The sequence below is a fragment of the Thermobia domestica genome, chromosome 16, assembly GCF_964235325.1.
Source record: "Thermobia domestica chromosome 16, izTheDome1.hap1.1, whole genome shotgun sequence".
Taxonomy (NCBI): domain Eukaryota; kingdom Metazoa; phylum Arthropoda; class Insecta; order Zygentoma; family Lepismatidae; genus Thermobia; species Thermobia domestica.
In genome coordinates, this window is record NC_137469.1 from 14,467,277 (window position 1) to 14,493,547 (window position 26,271).

Sequence of the window (26,271 nt, forward strand, 5' to 3'; positions counted from 1 at the left end):
GCTTCTTCGAGGCTTCTCAACGGAATACTTACAGTTCAACTTATAAATGGAACTGAATGTACACCGCCAACTTTTAAATAATTGTTTCCAGTCATTTTCCTTTCCTTTTCTTTTTTTAAATAGGATGTTATTTATAGTAGCAAAACATGCCAGTTTGTACGTAACCCTACCAGTAAAGACTCAAGCTTATAAATGTCGCTAGCTGTGCCCACTGTATATCTCATTCCAACAGATATCGTTAGCATGTATTCGATTTGCAAATTTAAAACTATTTTAACGGTTTGTTTGTAACTTAAAATAGAGCATTTCTTCAATCTAACTACTTCAAAATAGGATATAACTTAGAATGTAGAACATGCCAAAAAGCTTTCGCTCAAGAAATAGTAACTACAATGTTTAACGAGGGTTTCCTTTCTGGCTTAAAATTTACCATTTGTAACATCACATAGAAATGTTTTTTTTTTTTTTCTTGTAACATAGTACTATTTTAAAGTTAAATAGCACATCTTGTAAAGAGTGATAAATTAAAAGAAAACAGGCTTATGAGCTTCTTCACAAACAAACTTAGTCATGGACATTCTCAATCTGTAGGATATTCAGCAATCTTTATTGTATATTTCACAATATGAATAGTTTTTGAGACAGACAGAATCCAGTCGTAAGCAGAAGGGAATGCACTTTGGTATGAGTGAAGACATGCTCAAACCCTGATAATCGTCTTTTTCTAAATTCTAACCCTATTAGGGAACTAGAAAAATATTTTGTATAATCTTCCACTCATTCGAATAAGGAAGAAATAACACAAAACGATTATGTGTAAACTATGCTACATTGTGTAAAAAGATACAGGTAGTATATGCTCATCGCTGTAAGGAGAATTTGTGTCACCATTAGAAGTATTTGTATCACTATTAGGAGCCTTTGTGTCATTATTAGAAGTATGTAGATCACTTAGGAGCATGTGTGTCACTGTAAGGTCTATATGTTACTGATAGAAATTTGTATGTCACTGTTAGGAGTATATATCACTGTTTGGAGTATATGTGTCACTATTAGGAATATGGTGTCACTTTAGGAGAATATTTGTCACTGTTAGGATTATATGTGTCACTGCTTGGAGTGTATGTATCGTTGTTAGGATTATGTGTATCACTGTTAGAAGTATGTGTCACTGTTAAGATTATCTGTCTCACAATTAGGAGTATTTGTGTCACTGATAGAACTTTTGTGTCACTGTCAGGATTATCTGTATTACTGTTAAAAGATGGTATCACTATTAGAAGTACGTGTGTCACTGTTAAGATTGTCTGTGTCACTGTTAGGGTTGTCTGTGTCACTGAAACAAGTTTTGTGTCACTGTTAGGGTTGTCTGTGTCACTGAAACAAGTTTTGTGTCACTGTTAGGAGCATTTGTGTTATTGTTACTATAATGTGTATCACTGTTAGCAATATATGTGTCACTGTTATGAATTTGTGTGTTACGGCTAAGGCATTGTGTCACCGTTAAGAGAAGCCAAACAACCATAGATACCATTTGCTATTAAACAGTTTAATTTCACATAAATAAATAAACAGCAGATTAAAAACCACCAAATACCATTGGAACAAATAAGGCGCTTTTTCAATTAAAGTACACATTTAAATACACGTAAAATCAGAAACCAATAGAATCAGGATTATTACTTTCTACAATATACTTAAAGAAAAATCTAGGTAATATTTTCCAAAGCTTGCCCTATTTCTTTTTCTTGCAAAATACCATCTTGATAACTTTTTCCTCAAAAGCATGGCCTGTTGTTTAGTTCAAAATATTAAAATTAAAGGTGTGATTATTCTTACTAGTATTATAATAGGGAAACGTCTCACTCTATGAGTAACTGTAATTCTTTTTCAGCCGTCGCGCCGCTCAGTTACGGGCGCTATTTGCCTGACATCAAGTGCAAGAAATTTTCAGATTTGAAACTTAAAAGCTTTATTGTTTAAAATTAACCCTAATGCAATGGACGTGTTAGAAATAAAACGTTACACAAAAGGACAGGCTGGGTCTAGGAGACCCAAGTTATATTTTGACAATTAATTACACGTATGATTCGCAGTTGCTTTATTTCTTACAATATACGATGATAGTAAATTTATTTTTTTTCTTTAATACATTTAAAAATTACCTTTCTCAAATTACAAGTTCTACCTTGATATTTCATATCGTCAAATGGTTGTAAATAGCATACATGTTTATCGTTGCTGCCCACGTTGAATGTTACCATTCACTTCAGCCGTTCCATATAGACTTAAAAAGATATGGAAATAATACTTATTCTGCTAATTTATTCATGGTTATACACAAGAAATGTAAACTAATTATTTGCTGAGCAAAACTATATATTTTCATTAAAATTCAACACGTGTTACAGTTTCGCCAAGAGCTGTTGTATGTATATGCAATTGTACAGTTATCCTGTATCACATAGTGTCTGATGAAGCCAAAGAGTTAGTTGGCGAAACTGTAACACGTGTTGAATTTTAATGAAAATATATAGTTTTGCTCAGCAAATAATTAGTTTATATTTAATTATAACAAAGCAAAGCTTCTATTTATGAAAAATATCACAAGAAATGTCTATAAATCTTCTACGAAAAATGCGAACGTGATTATACGAATAGATACATAGAAAAACAAGATGCTAACGCGAGTAGACAAGCTCGATTTCACAGATCAAAACGAATTTAAATGTTTCCGTTGTGCACAGACTAACACGAACTGAGGCTTCACGTATATATTGCTACCCCGTGCAGACATCTAAAAGGTATAGACACCGTTTACAAAGGATAAGAACTCTGAAAATATAGCATTTTTTCCCATGTCGATGACTCTGACAGACCCAGCCCGTACTTTGTAAGCTTAAAAAAAAATATTCCTAAATACACCGTCCGACAATTAAGTAATGAAACTGATTTTATTGTGACGGAACTGTGAATGCAATCCGTAAACCAATGAGTGCATTCGAAAGACTAATTCCTTCTCTACAATCTGACAACACTGTATTGCCACATACGAGGCAAGACGGGAAATAGGACGCCATTACCAGAAGTCACTGGGAAATCCTCATCATGCATGAAGCAGAGAGCGAATATCAAATTCTGTGTTAAGTCAGGTAAAAGTGCCAACAGAGAGACTATTGATTTGATGCGGTGAGTGTATGTATGGGGATGTGCGGATACGGACAAAAACTTCGACTTCAGAAATCATAAGTGAAGACAATGCTCCTCTGTTTCTCTGATAATAAGGACATCATTCATCATAAATTTATACCAGAAGGTCACACAGTAAATGTCCACTTTTATGTGTTTTGGGGCGTTTCATGAAAAGAATTCGTCGTTTTCGGCCTGAATACTCAGCCCCACGTAGGTGGTTCCTTATCCATGACAAAGCACACGCTTGCTAGGCAGAAATTGTTCAATAATATCTAACCATATATATATTAGATATAATATTAATATGTATATATTAGGGTGGAGCGAAAAAATCAAATTTTCGAGTATCGAACTCTAATATGGCTCAAAAGTTGCGCATTTGCGTGCTAATCAATGGGAAAATAACGAAAAAAATGACACTTTGGATCCTCAGTTCGCGCAAACGACCTAAAGTTAGAAAAAATAACAGAAAACACGAAAATTTACCTTTATGCAAAAAATTCAAATTTTTGAGAATCGAATCCTAAACGGGCTCAAAAATTGCGTATTTAGTGCTAATCAATGGAAAAAATAACGAAAAGAATCACTCTTTGGATCTTCAGTTCGCGCAAACGACCTAAAATTTTTAAAATAATGACAAAAAAATATTACCTTTACGCAAGGAATATACAGATTACTTTTTTTTTTCATTTCTACAGCTTCTAAGTAGTATACTTTATTTTAGTTGTGTAAAGGCGTGTTTTTTTAATAATTCGTTAATGTAAGTGATTTTATACATTTTATTTTCATAACGATTTCAATTCTTACTATTAAAACTGCAATCAGTATATTTCAGCTTAACATTTTCTTTCAGGTAAAAATGTGCACACATAAAACTGAACATTTCCAGTTTTCTTAAATGAAATCAGTTAAGTTGAAATGAGATTATAAATATTCAACGTGTGTTTGCAGGAGCGTCATTTCAGATTTGCCTGGGGGTTAAGATCTCCACCGAAATACGAGTTCCAAATTTTTTCCTAGTATATTAGTAGACAATTGATTAAAATATACTAAATTCTCAAACTGAAGTGGGTAATTTCCCCCCTTATTCCCCATGTTGTGCATAGCTCCCCTGGAAACAAAATCCTAAATACGCCACTGGATCTTGCAATAGTCATTTTGTCGGTTCCTTCTGTCTTAATGTTCCGGTTATAGGCATGACTTTATATGTTAAGTATAGTGTACAAGGTGTAAAAATATTTCGCATATCACGAGTGAACAAGTAGACGGAAGATCCTTTAAAAAAAAAAAGTCACAATATCCTCAAAGGGAAAGCCAGATAGTCTCTTTGTTTTATCACGTAGGTTGTTGTTGACGCTGGATACTAGAGGTTACCGCATTTTGCAACTCACGTAAGCTGACTCAGGTCAACACGTTCCGTCATTTCAATTCTTTTTTTTTTTTTTTCAACGTTCATGTGTGACAACCTTATATGTCCATTCCCACGAGAGTCTTCAAAAAACGGTCTCGGGTAAAAAAGAATCACAAGAATTCACGAAAAAAGTTGACCTCAACGATTTTCCTTCTGCGCTTTACGCTATCGTAAAAAAAAAAAAAAAAAAAAAAAAAAAAATTAAAAAGTACCAGAAGTAATATACGTTCAGAAATCATGCTTTGACTGTTTTAAACGTACTTCAATTTTGACCTCAATTCACTTGGTCGACTCTGTCTCCAAACACTGTTGTCCCTTAATATTATTGCTATGAATATGGACTTCGATAGCTATCAAAGCAAATGCAAGCAAACGCCTACCACTCGATATGATAACTTTTGTAAGTTTAATCGATTTTAATAAAACTTATTGGTGGGATCTGGGTAAGCTGCAAATGGATGAGTAGGGTATCGTATGACAAGGAATAAGCTCCAAGTATACAGTAGATGAAACGGTAATAAAACCAGGAATTATGTATAGTAGTGAAACCTGGGAAATCACAAGGACCGAGGAAAAGATGTTTAGGATGTATGTGTGGTGTGACAAGGAAGAACAGAAAATGAAATACCGAAATCTAGACCTTCAACTTAAGCAAATCATCAATTCGGCACTTTCTGATGAAACAAAGAGAAGTTTAAGCGTTTTATAAATGTCTCCCTTCACCCCTCATTATTTTCAAATACACTAAAATATGCATTCCCTTATTTCTAGTGAAGAGTCAATACGCAGAGTTTCGTCCCACTAACGCAAAGGATTTGTGAGATACAATATTCTAGGGGAAATTTTGAACTCCATTTATCCCATCGGGTTGAGTATTTTAAAAATTCACCATTATCCCTTGCTTCTGTGACAGAAATAGTATTAATATTTTCTTCAAATTTCACGTTAAGTCTCTTCATCCCGGCGAAATTAAAATACCGCTAATTTTACAGTAATTATGTGATATCTTCACATAGATAAAAGATAATCGAAATTTGGAACTAGACCGCCTTAGACAATATTACTTTACATGAGAAACCGTTATCACGACTCATTTATCTGCTTTCGATTTCGAGCCATTTTGAAAATCGGCATTTATTTTCGCGTTTCTAAACAGCTGAAAACGGAAAGCCACTAGGTGACTTGTGATAACGGTACTTCACGCAAATTAATATTGTCTAGGGCTCTCTCGTTCCATATTTCAATTATCTTTTATCTATTTGAAGATATCACATAATTACTGTAAAATTAGCGGTATTTTAATTTCGCCGGGATGAAGACTCTTAATACTTATAGTAGTGTGGCCTGATGAGTCACCCTCTTTTAGGTAAATGGGTGAATATACACTATGTCCGCTTTTTCTAGTACACTTCGTTCTGCCATTAATGAAGGTAAATGATTGTTTTCGAATTGTATAATGTACTATGGTCCTTGATATTTTATATTTCAACGTAAGCACCAGCAGTAGTAATACATCATTGCAGGCGGAGTCCAACGTTTCGTGATTGCCCTTTTCGATATTTCATTCGGAACGGAGATACACACCTTTCTAATTACTGCTTCCAAAGTGTCCAAATCAGGCAATTTTGTGGTCAAACGAATTCTTGTTCCGTGTGGGTTGATTCGTAAACAGTCCAACTGCCAGCACAACGCCCCTAGTGCAGACCATCATAATACCACATTGAAAAATTACAATCACACCCTTCTTTGACAGTGTGGTCTGGTATTTGTGATTATACTTTTCTTATTTCGTACGTTTTTCGTTTTTCTATTTTAATTTATTTGTACAAGTTTCTGTGAATTATCGGCATCAATGGCCCTAAGCTGGTAGGAATGGGGCGAGGACACTACTTGAGGAACGAGAAAGGAAAGGAGCGGTCTGGGACCTGTATGTTAGGTTTTATTCCGGAATTTGCATGGTGAATGAGGGAAAAGCCTAGGAAAAACCTCATTCATGATGGCTGTAATGAAGAAGCCATTGCACGTTTTCGACAGACTGTCCTCACCAAAGGCACTAAAGCATGTACATTCTTAATGTAACAAGGAATCTTGAGAGGTACATTATGTACACATGCCACAAACTTTAATTTATCCAATTATTGGAATCTGGAAAGACATAGAAAATTTTATTTTATGCATGATGGGGCACGTCTCAATGTTTCGCGAGAAGGGCTTGGCAACACTTTTTGGAAATTTTGAGTGGCCTACCGCAAAGTCCAGACTTACAACATTGGATTTCTTTCTCTACATGTATGTAAAAGGGAAAGTGAATGTCAGAAACCCGTGTTATTTGGACATTTTGTAAGCAATGATTAGGGAGGAGTGTTTGACAGTGCCAAACGATATATTGGTATGGTCTTTCACGAACATGGGACTTTCCCTGTAACGGTGTTACTACTGCTGGTGCTTACGTTGAAATATGAAATAACAATGATCATAGTACATTATACGAATGAAATCAATCATGTATCTTCAATAATATAGTATACTAAAAATAGGAATATAATAGTTGTGTTATCCTTTATACCCTTACCTGGACATAAAGTAGAAACGCAATTTGAAGTCTAATAAAACAAGAAAGTATTGCAGATAGAAAATTGTTTATTCAAAGATCTAAAATAGTGTTGAGAATACTCTGTAATTACTTTATTCTGATTTGAAATGACACAATTGATATTTTGTTCTCCTAATCAAATCAGAATGACTACAAAAACGGCAGGTAAATGGTGCCCCCCCGTTATGTCCATGACGCATCCCCCCCCCAATTGTCTATCCGTAGGTGTTCTTCCATGAAAAAATCTTCTTTTCGATTATTTTTACACCTTCTCAAACATATTTATATAGATTTTTAACCCCCCCCCAAATATTTCAATGACGCAGTTTGCGTCATAGCCCCCCTCTGTGGGCACCCCTGGGTAAGTGGTGAGCGGAAACTACGAGCAACACTTCTCTCGGCCCTCCACTAAGAACGCTATAGCCAATCAAAAGGGAGGAAGTTCTGATGGGTATTATTGACAATAATTATATTGCCAAGTGTTCTGTTTCAACTCGCAACAGAACAAAGTAATTTAAACCAGAACAAAAAAAAAAAAAAAAAATACCAGTAGCGTAGCGTGGTATTCCGAAATGGGGATGCCAAAGTTGGTCACTTGTCTGATATAATACAATACAATGCAATGCATGTTCAATGTGTATTTTCCTTAACAAGTGAAAAGATTTACTATGCAGTAAATGTTGTTTCGATGACTCATGTTTTAGAGCTTTCTTCATGAAATTGCCCAAATCAGAAATACCGTTTGAACACCACTCCGACTCCTTTGCCCCAAACATAATGCAGACGAAACATAACATTTTATTCCCTACAGAACACCCAGAAAGCCAAGAAAACCTATCATCATACCACGAGGACTGAAATATTTGCGACTGATTGCTAGTTGTCGTTTTTATGGAAAGCTTTGGGGTAGGTCGTATCCCTTTCAGAGAGCAGCGCTGCTCGTAAGTCAACCGAGATATGGTAGTTGTTAACAAAAAAAATCAATTAAATTTGTGTCTGGTACTGCTATCGTAGTCATCATTTGCTAAAAGTTAGTAAGGTACTATACCTTGTAGCAGCCGAACACTTTCCACAGCTTTGTCTCTTAGTTATAAATGTAATTTTCTTCATACTACAGTAAAAAAGTAAAACAAATATTCATTTCAAATCACAATGCAAAAAAAATTTATACCGCCAATTTTTCTTGACCACCAACGATCAATGTTGCTAATCAAAAGCATAAATCTAGTACAGAACGCAAGGGCATAGACAGGGAGAGGTGAGCCAATAATTTATCACAAGAACGGAGTGTAAAACCATGTTCATTAAACAACTTGAAGAAGTTTTATATTTAGCGCGGCATAATTTGCAACCATCCCATAGGCTGAGTCTGCTCATTAAGGCCCGCAACCAGCCATTAAAGTTTAGGAGAGAGGCACAAATATGCTAGGGGGTCCAATCGTCACAATTCTGGATCTCTTTTATCAATAACTACTCTTAATAATTAGGAGGCCAAAACATTTAGGGGCCCAGGCTCCCGTAATTGTACGCCTGGTGGGGCATACAGTAGCAAATGCGTAGACTACGTTAGACGCCAATAAGCAATTGTCTCAGCTCCTTTTCTTTCACTAGCATTGTGACGAGGAAAACCGGCCCCACTTTTGTATGAATATTGTTTTCAGTATAATTCCCTTTATTTCTCTCTCGTGGGCACCTTCTTTCTCCGCATACCATACTTCAATCTCGTTTTTTTTTTTGTTTTTTTTTTAATGTCACCCCTAGAAATTTGTCATCTTGGGTCCGGACCTCAGGTGCCCGTTCGTGAATATGGGCCTGAGTGTATATATCATTTGAAGATACAAATAGAAAGCACTTAAAGCAACTTTGGGGGTCTATTTCTGTGTGTCTACTTCATTGTCAGATATCCAGATACGGAAGAGCACAAGTAAACTTTGTGAAGGGCAGAGGGTGACCTACCGGATCGGTGACCGTGATTCTACAGAATGCATTATAGTTATGCTTGTGTATGTGAGTCCTCTCAAAGAATATCTGGCTACATTCTGGGACATGATATGTATTTATGATGTAGATTATTAGTTTGCCTTTAATTACTATTACAATTACGATGCATTTAATTACGATTAAAGCATAACTATTTTTATACTATCACTTACATAAGCGACATGCTTCATAATGGCGTTGAACTAACTATTTATGTTTTGTTCTATTTCATACAGAAACCATAGCTTAGTTCAAAATATATAGAGTTGGCAGTACTTGAGCATACGCCAGCTTATATCTAAAGCAAATGTTGGGTTGCAAAGGGATGGCGGGGAGTAGTTGGGCATGCGCATTCGACAGAAAGCAGACGAAAACCCTTGCAGTAGGCCTGGATGCCCGCGGAACATAGCATACAACATAACAAGAGGAAAGACAGAAAATGTGCATCTGAGTGATGCGCATGCGAAGCTTCCGCTTGCCAAGCGAGAGAGCGCATCCACAAGATTGCAGTGGAATTAATTGTGATAATTATAAGCAAACAATTTATAAATATAATGAAATACGTACTTTTTTCTTATTAACAGGGGATGCCGGGCATATAGGCGTTCCCATACGCTACGCCGCTGAAAAATACAAAGAATTTTCAACGCCATTTTATGTTTTTGAATAAACAAAATTCTATCAACAAGACTTTCTTAAAGGATTAAATTGTAGAAAGTTTTATTGGGTCACCCTGTACTTAACTATAATTGACATCAATGTATGTCTGTAGAGGACATACTGGTCGTAGTTTGAAGATCCCAGCCAGTGGCGGATCTATCCCGGGGCCGTGGGGTTCCTAGACCTCCCCAGTTTTTTGATGACAAAAATAATTTAAGCTATTATTTATACAGGTGTTCCAAAACAAAACCGACAACGTGCGGAAGGCGATTCCTAACATTAAGATAAGACGAAAAGTATAGACCAACCTTGGTGCACAAATGCTTCCTTTCGGAGTTATAGGCTGCCGAGAACAAGAAAAAAATGAACCTTAAAAGGTCAATAGTTCCAAAACTATAGGACCTACCGTAGTCGGGTAAAGACTTCACTTAGAAACTAGTATGTGCCCTATCCAAATATCCAAGTTTCAGAATCCTGAGATACTTCCACAACAATTTTTATAGAGGTAGTTGGAGAGTATTTCCAATTAAATGTCCGTAGCCAAAGTACCTCTATAAAAATATAAAAATTGTTGAGTACCGCAGGATTCTGAAACATATATTTTTGGATAGCGCATATATTGGTTTTTAAGTGAAGTCTTGACCGGACTACGGTAGGTCCCATAGTTTTGGAGCTATCGAGCTTTAAAGTTCTTTTTTTTTTTCATATTTTTCGCAGTCTATAACTCCGAAAGGAAGCATTTGTGCATCCAGGATGATCTATACTTTTTTTCCTTATCTTTGTGTCAGGAATCATCTCCCAAACGTTGCCGGTATTGCTTTGAAACACCCTGTATATTTTTGGAATTTTATAGTAATCTTATAATATACTTACCATAGTCTGGATTCTGACTGCCCCCCCCCAGTTTTCATCTTCTAGGTCCGCCTCTGGTCCCTGCATACAAGCTAGCTACGTTTTACCTTACAGCACAGTGGATATTTTGTTTTTAAAGTGGTGTAACTGCCGCGAATCGCGATTTAACAGTTATAAACTTACATGTGTCAGGTTACCTTAAGGAAAAACATTTTTCAACAAAAACTGGGACAATTATTGAGGAAACATGGTCAGAGGGATTTTATGGGACAACATTTGTTATTAGTGGGACATCTAGCCATGCAACAAGACGAGCTCACATCGGACATTTGAAAACATATAATATTCAGTACTGTATTACCGATTTGATTTTTAATAACTAAACGCTGTTGTTTCTACAACTAATTTTATGAACTCTATATCCAGTAGAAAAATAATGGGATCTCGAAGGTAAATAGAAGTACTTAATTCTCGGATACCCGGTAACCCTATTCCGGTATATGATGTATCATTAGAGAAATCAAGTGTCTATATTCTACATGTGTCCTTCAATCCGTAAACACGCTGTCACACACAAATCCACACAATGACACTCTATGGAGTTACGGTTCGCATTACGTACGTTATCCAACCATAAAGCTCTGGGAGGTATTTAATCAATACTTAAATATGGTATGGTATGGTATGGTACCAAGAAAGAGTATGGTAAATGATCTGGTGAACGTGGTGACCATAGAAGAAGTTTGTTGTCATTGTCTGTGATATGGTTATCATTAAAGTGCACTCGACCAATTTTGTGAAAATCACAGTGGAGTGTTTGGTTTAAATTGACAGTATTGTATTTCAAACTTCGACACCTTTCACTTTTTTTTATCGTCTCAAGTGTATGTAGCGTGACTAAGAGAGATAGTGATGAGGAGATGCGCGATAATGGTGGAATGAAGGAAATGGGAAGAAACGGAAGAACACCAAGTAGACTCACGCGCACAGTGTTTCTCCACCACAAAGCCCACTTGGTTCTTCCGTACCCTGGTGTAATCTAAACCTATTTAAAGTATAAACAGTTTTAGACATTTAATCATTCTTACACAACAATGAAAATCAGTTTTGTAGCGTGAAAAATCACGTTTCATCTCGATTAAGTTTTATGGAAAATTATGGGTGTGACGGCTACTCAGTGTGCGCTTACTGTCCTAGTGTACTGTACCCACAAGAAAGTTTGCTGGAGACTGTGTGATGATACAGGGATGTTTCAGTTACCATGGTGTGAAACTACTGGTGGTTGTCTATGGCAACATGAACCTACAGGAATACTACACTATTTTGGACAATCAAATGCTCCCAAATCTGATACGTTTCTTACAGCCTGGACCCTTGTTTCTTCGAGGATGATAAGGCGAAATGTCAAGTTTTTACCATTACAATACAGCAGAATACGTACAATAATGTGCAGCGTGAGATCCCTCGTGGCTATGTACGTACTCTACTCATTTTGGCGTAGGAGAGCCGAGTTCAATTCCAACAATGTTCAGCACATGGATTGGCCAGTTCAGAGAACCGACCTAAACCCAATTGAACATCTTTGTAATAAATTAGATCATATGTGGTGTCGTACCATGTGCCTAAATCCCTTTGGCCAGCTGGTAGAGTTTTCGCTGGATAAATGGAGACTCATTCCAGGGAATGTTCTACATCTTCTTCTTCTTGTTCACCTCAACCATGGGTTTGTGGGCAACATGGAAATTTTAAAACTTTTCTCTCGCTTGGGAGAGCTGTTTTATACTTTGATAAGGCCTCTTCTTCGTAACTGCATCTAGATATTCTATCCTTGGTCTTCCTCTTCCTAGTTTTCCTTCTGCTTTTCCTTCTATCAACACAGTGATCCAATCGGAGTGTCAAATAAGATGGCCAAGCATGCTGTTTCTTTTTTTCCTACCATCTTCATGATCTGAAGTCCTGCATTAGCTTCCTTTAGTATGTTCTACATACATTAGTGGAAAGCCTGTCTAACAGGGTAACAGCTGTAACAGTAGCACGAGACCACGAGGTTCAGACAAGGAGCAGATCTTCGCTCAAGGGCATCACGTGGGTGCACAATTAGTAATTGTAATTGTAATTTCTTTATTAACCATTATACGAGGAGAAGTCAGAAAGTAAAGGGACTTTAGAGAAAAAGTACGTTTATTCTAATTATAGAAAATTGAAACATATTTTTTTTCTGCATTATCTTCCTGCACTTCAACGCAATTTCCGAACCTTTCACAAGTTTCTTTTTTCTAATTCCATCCGGAAAAAAGGTTTTTGGTTGCACCTGTAACTAATTTTGCACCACATCAATGATTTCTGAATCGATTGCAAATCTTTTCCCCCTAAGCGCTTCCTTCAATTGTCCAAATAATCCACATCATGACTCCCAGTATTGGCGATTTCGTCCACTGTGATTCATCTGTTTTCCATCACCATACCCTCAACGACTTTAAAATTGTCCTGAGTCGTTGACGTAGATGGCCTACCCGAACTTTCCTCCTTACATAAAGAAGTTCTCCCCTGTTTGAAACGCTCTATCCATTCGTAGATCTTGCTTCTCGATAAGCAGCTGTCATCATACTGCGCTTGTATTCGCAAATAATTTCCTCCGTGGTGCAAATCGAAACGGATCTTCCTTGTTTAACATTATGCTACACTCCAACGACTAACGCGGGAATAAGAGTGACATGTCGCATGGAAGTGTTGCAGACTAGCAGTGTTACCAAACCCTAGTGCGAGAAATTGCAAGTCCCTTTACATTTTGACTTCTCCTCGTATATAAACTTTAAAAGTTGTCAATACAGGAAGCAGGAAAGTAAAATATAGCCACAATAAGCACGTCTTTATTTTTTATTATATTTCTGTATTTATATACATTGCAGTCACATGCCAATGTTATTTTTCTATTTTTACCTATATACACAAAATGTACACCCTATAAATTTCATTTTCTTTTTCCTCCAATTGTTTATTATTTATTCATTGTATAATAACCATTGCGTTAAGAGGAAACATTTGTTATTACTTTCGTTTGATTTTTTTCAAATATATTTCTTACATAGAAAAAGGAATAAACTAACCTGAAGAAATTTTATTAATACACACATACATATATATATACCTCTTATGCACAATATTAATTCAAGCAAGGCACCTTTTTTTTCAAATATTATATTCACTCCATATTCATCACGATAGTGTTTTGTTTAGGAAGAAAGAAAGAATATATAGGGCAGGGAATATCAGAAAGTAAAAATGCATAAATAATATTCACAAGTGCAAGATATATTTGCAGATGTGTAACTGAGATATTTCTCTTTTCCAATATCACGTACAGCCATGTGTTGTCGAAGTCACAGATTGCAAATAATCGTGAAGGTGATCTGATTTTCTTTAGGTTCATTCGATGAGTTGGAATTAATATTCTTATCAGCACCGAGGTCATATAAGACATGAACATGCTGCTTAATGAGAAATTCGAAGCAGAGGATCACTCGTTGGGAATTGAATCTGGATTTTCCGCGTGGAAAGAGCGTATGCTAATCTACAGGGTGGCTCAAAAGTAGGTATACAACCTTGCATTGCTCAAGCATAACATTTTAATTTATGGGTATATTTGCTTCGGATGTTCCGAGCTTAAGATATAAGTAAAAACACATTAAGAACCAATAATGAAGAAACTAAGTCTACCTGATGGATGACAATAAGAAATTATATAAAATGCAATGAGCTGATCAGTACGGGAGTGTATATCTACTTTTGGGGCACCCTGTATGTGATCTTATGGGATGAGAGGGGAGGGTGAAAGAGAAAGAAAACTTTCACTTACAAGCTTTCAAAACTTTCAGACCTTTTACACAGTTGTATGAAAGTTGGTAAAACTTGGGATCAGAGGTCGAAAACGTAGATAATAAAAATAACATTTAAACTCTGTACCGTTCATTTTGGCGTTCAGAATCTACTCGATTAAACCTATTTTATATTTAAAGGGTTAAAATGTAAATTTTTAACATCTTTGCCAACGTTTTCTAGTAAAACTGATCATTAACTGCTTACAGAATTCCTCCATTTTCTCTGTTAATTTAAGTTTTCCTTCTTTTCTACTGACTGCATGAAAACCTTCAAATATTCATGAAATAAGAAATTGAAATTTTTGAGTTTAACGTCCCACGATTATACTCGTTAGGCTAAAATATACGATGATTAAGGTAAGGAAATCATAATAGAAGAAGAATGAGGATGTGGGAGGATACGGAAGTACCCTGAGAAACCCACGCACACGATGTTACCCACTACAAAATTTACTTATCCGGGACTCTAACCAGTGACCCCACGCACCTGAGGTAAGTGCACTACCACTTAGCCATCATGGTCCCAGTTCAAATATACATGTCAACGGTAATAGATGTATTTGAGTTGGTTTATTTCACCACCAAGGGATGAATACCAAGCATTTAATAAATTATATGTCAGTTGCGAATTCAGAAAGAGACCCGTTCTCAGGAGAAAGCCGAACTCTAGGTGTTATTGGAACGAGACGAACCAACAAGAGTGCTCTTTTTCTGTCAGATATGTTAATTCAATATTGTTCTTGCCGTCTATTCTTCCAACAAACTAGCTTTATATACCTAAGTCTTACAGCGGGTAATACTTTGCGTCCCCTCCGACCAATCCATCCTTTTGCGCAAGAACGAAGAGATATATATAACTTTCCTAGGCCGAATCTCTAAGTTGTGCAAAACTTCATACGAATTATTGAATATGTTATTCTGTGAAGATGCTCCCTGTCATTCCTAGCACCAAATTGAATGAACATAAACGTTCCCAATCTTGTCATATATAGATATATATTCAATTAGTAACGGCTAGTAACTTCAAATTGGTGTTTAGATGTTCGGAGAGATTTAGACAGAACGTTTCCACAGTAATGGATTGGACCAACTCCTTGGCCACCGCGATCTCCCGACATAACTCTTATGGATTTCTTCCTACGAGGCTATGTCAAAGATAGAGTTTACGCCACACCTGTACGTGGTATTCCTGTTCGTCGTCACAAAGTTATCAACTCGATCACATCGGACATACTACACAAGACATAGCGAGAAACTAAATATCGACTGGATATTCTGAGAGTTACTAACGGGGCCCATATAGAAATGCATATATATAGACAAAAAACTGTTTGAGTTGCTCTTGAAGATGCCGCAAACCGTTATTCTCTGGCACTAATAGTTTCCATGCAATTAATGTTTTTAATCAGGGCGGTTTCATGTTGACACCCTGTATATCATACAAGACGAGGACATACAAGAAAAAAGCACAATTTTAGTTGAGCGCAAGTTGCCACACCTGTTAACAGCAAACTTGTGTGAGATTGTAGAAAACACAAAATTATTCCGTTAGATGGCGTTATCAGTACACATCCAATTACGAAAGAGCGCGCGATTACAGCACCATCCAGTGATATAAATCATAGCGATGTCACGTGATAAGTATAAGTGTGTTAAAATGTTTTGCAATTTTCAGTTAACATCTGGAAATATATTTTTCATTTGTGATATTATTAATTCTTATAAGCCGAAGAAGAAGAAATTCTATTATCAATTTCTAAAATTGATTACAACTGGAGAAAGGAAAGTCAGGAAAAGTAGGGTTTACAACGATCTTTTAGATTTTCCATTAACAAATCTTCAAACACAACTTTGCTTTTAACGTAAAAATAGCTTATATTACATATCATCAAAAATAGTGCATATTATTATTACGAACTGAATTCAATATAAATTGCTATAATTGAAAAAAAAGAACAATAAAAATTATTTCGTAGTTCCTGTTGTTTTAATCATTTACAAGTTCATATTTACCTGCATACATATATATATAAATAGCAGTCATTGTTTATTATAAATATCATTTTCATACTGTATTTTATTAATGGCAATACAATTGTTTCTTAACATTAATGATTGTATTACAGCATAGAGTTTTACGTAATATTCTGTAAATATTTCACATGTCTCTCTGTAGAGTTTTACGTAATATTCATGTAAATATTTCACATGTCTCTCTGTGTATAAGTGTCTGTGTGTCTGTGAGTGGGTGTGTATGTGTGTCACTGGTGTCATTAGCGGCTGAAGGTACAATGGATCTGGGATGCTCTAGATCAATGGTTCTCAACCAAATACCTATCACGACCCTCATTTTATCATATCGTCTTGCCAGCGACCCCCTTATAATTACTGGTTTTGTAATAAACTTGTGGGCAATTTTTAATATACCTGTTGCGAAGATCTCGCGATATCTATCTATTTCTATAATAGTAGAATCCATTTCTTGTATATATAGCGGAATACAATAACTTCCCTAAAAGCGAATGGATTAAAACCAAATTTGGTCAGGTCATTCATATTACAAATATCGAATCCTATCCGTTATACTGTTTCAAAATGGAGGCCGTTTGAAAATTTTAGAACTTCATAATTCCCTTAATTTTGGGTCATATGATAAAAAAGAAAGTGATTTCTAATTTTCATTTTTAATAAAAAAAAACAGACAGTTGTTAAAAAATATATTGAGTATTTTAAAATAACTTGATAATGTGCGTCACGAAGATTGCACCGGGTATTGCCGCACTAGTGAAATCACACCGTGATCAGGTATCTCATTAGCTTTCAATTTTAATTGTATTTCACTATGCAGGTTATGTTGCATTTGAATTCTTCTGGTATTTCAATATAGTACTACTAAACTTAATTAATTTATCATAACCTTAATCTCTTTAAATCCTCGTATACCATTATAAATAATAATTAAATGATAACAGTAATTATTAGTTTCATATCGTCAGGGCCGCAACTAGGGGGGGGGGCAGAGGGGGCACGTGCCCCGGGCGCGTGGTTGGAGGGGCGCCGGAAAGAAGATATATCAATTGTTTTAAAAATCTCACCCTTTCCCTTGAGGAACTTATTCTAGATGTTAAAAGAAATCAAAAGTTTTATATATATATATGTGTGTGTGTGTGAGAGAGAGAGAGAGAGTCTCATCTAAATAGGTGTAATGTTATACATTAAAAACCTAATATTGCATGCATTTGTTCCCTTGAGCGACCACAGAGAATCCGCCCCCCTTTCCTTTTCCTACCACAAGGAGCTGTTTGTTTGTATAATTCTACTGAGAACAGCTCTAAAGTTTAAAACGCTGTTGTCAATAGGGGCGGGGGCGAAAAGTTCCCGATTTTTGTTGCTTGCTGGTGGTTGAAGAGTTTAGCTCAGACGCGCCCCCTGTAATGTTACGCAATTGCTGTAATGTTTTTAAACTAGAGGGCAGTTTTGTGGCGGAAAAGATAATTTACACGCCTCGGTGTATTTAATTGTTTCTTGTACGCCTACCAAGAGATTTTGCGAGTGAAGGTTGTATGAAGCTTTATCTATTAGCTTTGCTTGAGAGCTCTTCGAGGCATTTTGAATTGTTATCTATCAGTCCAACTTATGCTTTATTATGCTTTATTGTTAATTTCAATCATTTTTTTACATTAATCGTTTATAATGTATAATATTTACTATACATTAAATAATCTAAATATCTTGATCTATTTATTAATATTTTATGAAGCAATTTCTTTCATATTTAATGAACTTTCTAGTTAATGCACTGTAAAGAGAGATGCTTTGCTCGAATCAGTTTTTTCTATCACTTGTGTGCACCTTAGAGGTGCATGTATACAGAAAGAGAAAGTATACAGAAAGGTGCCCAAAAGGTACAGAAAGTGCTCAAGTTCGAGAGGTACACATAACAATATAGTGTGGAGTTCTTGTGTGCTTCATTGTTGATGGAAAGTTTTCTTCTTTTCTTCACATCAAAGGATTACACCGAAAAATTTACAGAAATAAAAATAAGCTTTTCATTGTTGCATTGTTATGTTCTCAATGATTTTGGATCGTAAATATTGGTTTTAACAACATTTCTCATCAGAATTGGCATTTTGCAAACTCATTGACCATCTGATCAACACTCAAACTATAATGAAAAAACTTTGACGTTTTGGAACACCCGTGACATCAATAGTCGCGCGGGCTACAGATCTGCCGTGTCGTGACAAAACGCTGTAACTTTGGCGCAGCAGTTTTGCGAAAACGAGCCGTAAAGTTTTCATCCGAAAATGTGATCTGTATCGTGTAGAACCAGTGTAACTAGGCAATAATGGTCAACCAATCAATTTTCACCAAATTTAATCACACAACATGCATTTACGTAACATTATATGTAACCACGTGTTTCCAAAGTCAAGATACACTGGTTCTACACGATACAGATCACATTTTCGGATGAAAACTTTACGGCTCTTTTTCGCAAAACAGCTCCGCCAAAGTTACAGCGTTTTGTCACGACACGGCAGAGATGTAGCCCATGAAACTTTCAAGCAGAATAACAATGAGCTCCTTTCGATTTTACGTTTGACCACACCCTAAACACGCAGAATGATAGTTGATAGAAAGGTACACAGACACCCTTTCAGTTATCATCTCGAATTACTTTGCGGCAAGGAAAATAAAAACGCTGGGCTACAATGGTAGCCCGCGCGCGTATTGGAGAGTTAAAGTATTTAAAAATTGATATAACTGGTTTCATTAAGAATTTTATTTACAGTTGCAATCCATAAGTGATACTTTTCGACTAAACCTTGGGGGGGGGAGGGCGCCGAATTGTGTGTTTGCCCCGGGTGACATAAACCCTAGTTGCGGGCCTGCATATCGTACCTCTTTCATTTAAATTGATTTTTAAACAACTCTGCATATGTTGGAAATGTTTAGTAGACCTAATTTTTGTTGTTCTTAACGGTATATATAAAAATAAAAATAAACCTGTCAGAACAAAATTCAAAATAATATCTATTTAAAAATATTTTCCGGTATTAGATTCTATTTTCACGACCCCCATAAAACCCTCTCGCGACTCACTTAGGGATCGCGACTCCAGGTTGAGAAACTACTCTACATGATGAAGCTATGAAGACAAAATAAATGCTTTAAGAAATTTTTGTTTACTGTTTTGGTATATGTAAACTTAAATATTTTTCTCTATGTACACATTCATTGCCAAGTGTAATGTCCAAAAGTTTTAAAGATGAATTATTATTAAGGAGTCACATCCCCATTTACCATGATTGGGTTAATAGTTAATTTAAGTTAAAACAACGGAGTATCAATAGTGTTGAAACTAGATTAGTTAAATTAGACGAAACTGGCATTAAATTTTCAATCATCGAATTGACTAAGATCGAGAATACTGGTGTTAATTTTTAATTATTAAACGCGACTAAGGTCGACAAGACAGGTATCAATTTTGAATTACTAAGTTAATTCAGTTCGATGATGCAAATGTCAAATTCAATTATTAAATTGGCTAAGGTCGAAGATGCAGATGTTAGTTTGAAATTATTATATTGACTAGGTCGACGATGTCAATGGCAAGTGTTAATTAATAAGTTGACTGAAGTCGACAGTACAGGTGTTAATTTTTGAGTCATTAATTAACTCAGATAATTCGATGTAAATGTTAAGTTGGGATTTCTAAATAGAAAATTAAACGAAATGAGTTCCTTCAGTTTGACGTGTTTATGCCGGCTAGGCCAAAGCAGATGGTGATTATGAAAAATGAAGAAAGTGGATGGTAACGGGAGAACCCAGAGAAAACCCATGCACATGGTGTTTGTCCATCACAAAGTTCACTTGGCGCTAGCTGGGATCGAACTAGGAACACCACGCACCAGAGGTGAACGCTGTACCTCTGAGCCACCGCGGCCTCAATTTCTAAATAGAAAAACTGAAATGAAATTTTGAGTTTTACGTCCCACGAATATGCCGGCTAGGCTAAAGGAGACGGTGATGATGAGAAATGAATGAAATGGTGGAAAGAAGAAAGTGGGGCGAAACGGGAGAACCCCAAGGAAACCCACGCACACGGTGTTTACTAAACACAAAGTTCACTAGTTTGAACCCGTGATCCCATGCATTACAGGTGAACGCTCTACCACTGAGCGACTGCGACCTCAATTTCTAAATAGAGTAAGGTCAACTGTAGAAGATAATGTGTTAATGAAACCACTTGTAACGCACTTTCTAAGTAAAATTTACAAGTGTGAAGTTTGTAGCTTAAATCCTTTGCTAATGTGTCACGTGAATTGGCACCGTAACAACAACATGTGGAACGGACACTATTTACAAAAGAACTCTTATTTGATCCTTTGCAAGATAAACAAAAAGAAGAACAATCATCTTGATTTATTGGATTTATTGTAGTCTTCAGAAGCGTATAAACGAGGTTGGTCTTAAGAGTCCGGACCCCTCAGAATTTATAGTTTTTCTATACATTTAGTATAATTTCAGGGGTGATTTTACAAATTTTAATACAATTTATTCCCATATTGAATTTGGACTCCACAAAAACGTTTGGGCAGCCTCCAAAATAAATTCCTGTACGTCCCTGGAAGTTTTGTCCAAAACATTTTCATCAAAGAAGTGCTGCTATTTTCCAGTTTGATCTTTGAAACTCTATCCACAATGTTGTTTCTCGTCCACATTAGGCAAACTGTCCACTATATCATTTCTTGGTTTTGTTTCGTCATTTTGAGTAGAGTGAAGCTGAGTTACGGAAAATGCCATATGTAAAATAAATTCTAACCAGAACAAACAATTTATGTATCTCTTCTAAATGATCAGAGTTCGGTTCTGCGCTGACTCCTAGTTCTCTCAGGTTTGGAAGGAAGTTAGTGCTATTGTTACAAAGAAGACAGAGCAAGTCAACTTTTAGATGTGGTTGAAAACATAGGACGAAAGCAAGTAATATTTATCTTTGAACATCTGTCTAAAAGAAAAGCGTGGAATTCATACGGTTTCTTAAGGTTTATAAGGAAATTAATAGTATTTTTGTAAAGATGAAAGAACAAAAGTCAGCTTTTAAATGTGACTGCAAAGATAAGACAAAAGCCAGGTTAATATTTATCATTGAACACCTGCTTGAAAGAAAAGCGTGAAATTTAAACGGTTTCTTGAGGTTTATAAGGATATTAATGGTATTGTTACAAAGACGAAAGAACAAAAGTCAACTTTCAGATGTGACTGCAAAGATAAGACAAAAGGCAGGTTAATATTTATCATTGAACATCTGCTTCAAAGAAAAGCGTGAAATTTAAACGGTTTCTTGAGGTTTATAAGGAAATTAATGGTATTATTACAAAGACGAAAGAACAAAAGTCAGTTTTTTAGATGTGATTACAAAGGTAAGATAAAAGGTAGGTAATATTTATGATCGAACATCTGCTTGAAAGAAAAGCGTGGAATTGAAACGGTTTCTTGAGGTTTATATGGAAATTAATGATATTGTTACAAAGGTGAAAGAACAAAAGTCAGCTTTTAGACGTGATTGGAAAGATAAGATAAAAGCCAGGTATTGTTTCTCTTTAAACATGTGTCTTTGAAGTAAAAGCGTGATATTTAGAACATTTTTAGAGGACACTACCTAAAATAAAATTATTTTCAAATAACATATGATCAAGTAAAATGACAAAGTAAATTAAAACGGATAGTTGTAATTCCATTTACTTAGAAACATTTTATATAAATTGGTTAAATAATTCTTTTTGCCTTTCCAATGAATAAAAATTGAATATTTTTTTTTTGAATTGGTATTAGCATACTAGTCTAATACTGTCTGTGCTACAATTCTATAGAATATTTTAACCTGTATATTAGTGGACACAAATAACCTTTGTGTTTTAGAAACTCATTTTCTGGATTCTATAGTTCACCGCGTATTGCTCGCTCATTTAAGTCTGAAACTATCGCAATCAATGTTCTTAATTCTATACGTGTTACGCTATGAGATTTCGTTCCTGACTGTTAGAACACGGGAAAAAGATGAGTCAGATGCAGTTTCCCAAAGAAATAAGTTTATAGCGCATGAAATAATAGAAACATCATTAATAATTGAATAGGAATATTGTAAATTGTTAAAAATAGAATTAAGGCTACAAGCATAGTAGAATACTAAAACTATTGTTTCTATTAGACAATTAAAATAGTACCAAAGATAATATATGAGTCTGTGCTGTAGTAGAGTATGTCAAATAATATGTGGTTGTGTGTCGGTTCAGGGGAGGAGGGAAAGGTGGCATCATAAACTACAGCATTGAGTACCTTCAACCCTAATTACACCACGGGGACGTGTCTTTTCAATGTATACTTGTAATGTTAGTATTTGTGTTTAAAACAGTGGCGTGCGCAAAATTGTTTAGTGTAACATTACAAAAAAAAAAAACATTTTCTGTACATAGGAACAAAAGATAAATACAAGTATTTTCCTACTTGTCTTTGCATATCAGGAACTCTTCTTATTAGGCGCGCTAGTAACCAATGAGGATAAAGGCCAAATAATAGCGGGAAATTGCACAATCACATATTTTCCAAGTCATCTGAGAGCTTAGAGCTCTCGTGTATGTTAATAATGTTTTGCACGCCTCTGTTTTAAATGTACATATGTTATAGACATGTATAATTGTGTATATATATATCAGGCTTTTCTCTGTTCGCACAATTTGTTCGTGCAAAACTATTCTGTTCTGATTTTGTTTACTGTATACATTATAGATGGATCGATATACATTAAAAAAATGTTCGTTTTAACTTTATTTTATATGTCTTATTAACATTATTATTATTAATAGATATTACTGTCTTGCATATGTGCATACTTACTGTATTTATTAACATAAGTATTATTTTATATTAGGTAAGAAGGTAATAAACCTTTCTTCCACTTTTTTCTTTGTCCGTGCATTTTTTTAAAAGAACTATCACAGATAGCATATATTTCGTTCACAAGAATATTTACAAGAATGCTTTCATGTTGATTTTTTGATGTAAAATGAGGAATTCCAAACAAACAAACAAACAAAGGAATAAACTTGCACAGTACAGTCTCGCTGAAAAGTGTTGCCCTGGTGACATATTAAATTTTATGTTACCAGGGAAAGACCTCTCGATGTGGTGGTATATTTTTTTTGTTTTAAAAAGTGTGTGTACATATATGTTTTCTTATAGTTCACTTTGAAAAGCAACTCCGAAAACGATTGTTTCATTAGCTCAGTGTTCAGCACTTCAGAACTATTCAGAATAGTTCTCAATAGTTCAAACTGCAAAATTTATACTTGAAATAGTTTTTTTTAATCTTCCTTTAATAGTTCATTATTAAACAATCCATCAAAGATATCATTATTACTATAAGTAGTAGTAGTAGTAGTAGTAGTAGTAGTATATACATATCACCAACTGTTGATCACCAGCACCAATACCACCACCAAAATCCCATTATTACGTTCATTCCTGAAAACCATTGTTGCATATTCAATTATATTGTTTTGCATTGTTGCATCCAAACAATCTTCGTAGTTCTGTCGTTGTTCTGACAGTAAACACCAAATACAAACACAGTCATCATATATAGTTGATTTCATTGGAATAATATTGTGTTGTTTTTTAAAAAAAGAAGTCGTTTTTTGTTCAAATTTGAGCACCACAAGGATATGAACCCCTCTCTCTTCGACAGAGAGAGGCAAATAAAAATATATGTATTGTGTATATACGTTTTTTTTAAATATATAATATGCATATATAAAGAATATGTTCCAAAAAATCACGTGAAATTCTTTTCATCAACATGGGGGAGCGAAATCTGAGGAGTAAAGTGGATGTGTAAAATGATTGCTGTCCTTTTCTTTGTTTTTCTTTCGTAAATGTTCCTTCATATGCAGAAACAAAAGAAGTTGGAATAATTTTTTTAAGATTGTAATGTATATACATATTATAATGATGGACAGTTATTGTGTATATATACATGTTTAAGACATATGTAGACCAAATGTATAATTGCATTGTGCTACTGTCGCCATTTCTCAAACTTTCACAGCACTTAGTTTTCACACACGGTCGATCAGTTAGACATTTCTTTTCGAATTCTTGTTCAATTACCATCCATTACATTTGTAACCAAAAACGTCGAATAGAATAGTCTTTAATGCATATTTGCTTCGTTTATGTGTGTTTGTATATCATTATATTTATTTTTTCTTTTATACACATAAGTGGTGATAGTTTTGTTTTGTTATTCATTCCTTGTAATACAGCCTTTTTTTGTACTTATCCATCGCCCTTAGATCATCTAATTTGCCATAAGGTGAAAAATATTGCCAAAACAATCGGAAACGCTGTTGAACTTAATCCTGAATTCCCTGACGTGTCCGATCCACTACATTTACCTGAAAAAGACAAGAGAAAAGCTCGTTACTAACTTAGGCTTCAGAAAGAAAGGTATGACAAGAAAGCTTTTATAGTGAAATCTTGGTAATTCAATATATATATATATATGACTGAGACTGTCTATATCAGTAGCAAAATCTTAATAATTCAAGTTGGATCTGACAAGGACTATCTATATGAGTAGTAAAATATGGATAATTCAAGTTGAATGTGACCAAGACTATCTATATAAGTAGTAAAATCTGAAAAATTCAAGTTTGATGTGACCAAGAATATCTATATGAGTAATAAAATCCTGATAATTGAAGTCGGATGTGGCCAAGACCATCTACATGAGTAATAAAATCCTGATAATTCAAGTTGAATGTGACCAAGACAATCTATATGAGTAACAAAATCTGATTAATTCAAGTTTGATGTGACCAAGATTATCTATATGAGTGTAAAATATCAATAATTAGAAACAAATAACTGGATTCTCGGCTGATGGAGAACACATTAGACAATAACACACGCGTAAATAGGAAATTATACAACATTTCTAGTAACAAAATATATCTCTTGTTCGATGGACAAATTCCTGTGATGGTGTGATTTCCGATAAAATTACAAACCTAAGGTACGCTAAATTTAGATGTTCCAGAAAACCAATTTCTATAAAGACTTGTGATCATAGCGAAATGAGATTCGAGAAACTTATTTTTCAACGATTTATTCTAAGGATTCATTCTCGAAGATACATTTAAACGACTCATTTTGAAGACAGATTTTTCGATAAATCACTGGACACTCGTCAGGCCTAACGGCATGAGCAAGCAGTCCCTACAGATTTTCCGCTCCTTATTGCACACCACTGTCACGACGTACCTGTTGATCAAGAAGTTTTGTGTTGAAGCAACTGACTATAGAGCACAAAGCAAGGCGCACAGGGTGAGCATTGACATTTTTGCAACGATACAGCTGACGATAGATTTTAATCGGTGCTATGCTCTGTGCATTCAAAAACTTTATCACTGCTCGCACTTCACACGCGGCGGAAGATGGAATAGGAACGTCCATCTTCAACCACTGCCACGACACTATTGAGAGCACTAGGGAAGTTCTGCTAGTGCATGTGGCATGCTAGGACCTTACTCTCTCACGTACACGTAGTCGCTTCGCGCAACATACCGTTTCCTAGCTATGGGACGCGTGGGAAACTTACTTTCTGGATGCGCCTCGTAGTTGAGATTGACCAGTAGATT

General features: G+C 35.3%; 1 protein-coding gene across 1 annotated transcript in view; it reads right to left on the minus strand.

The window, feature by feature from the left end:
• Positions 1 to 13,547: 13,547 nt before the first annotated feature.
• LOC145672920 (uncharacterized) overlaps positions 13,548 to 26,271 on the minus strand; it is a 636,249-nt gene continuing 623,525 nt past the window's right edge. Inside the window, exon 12 of the mRNA XM_081742132.1 lies at positions 13,548 to 25,026. Within this exon, the coding sequence (XP_081598258.1) occupies positions 24,926 to 25,026 (101 nt within the window). The 3' untranslated portion in view covers positions 13,548 to 24,925. The remainder of the gene's footprint in view (positions 25,027 to 26,271) is intronic.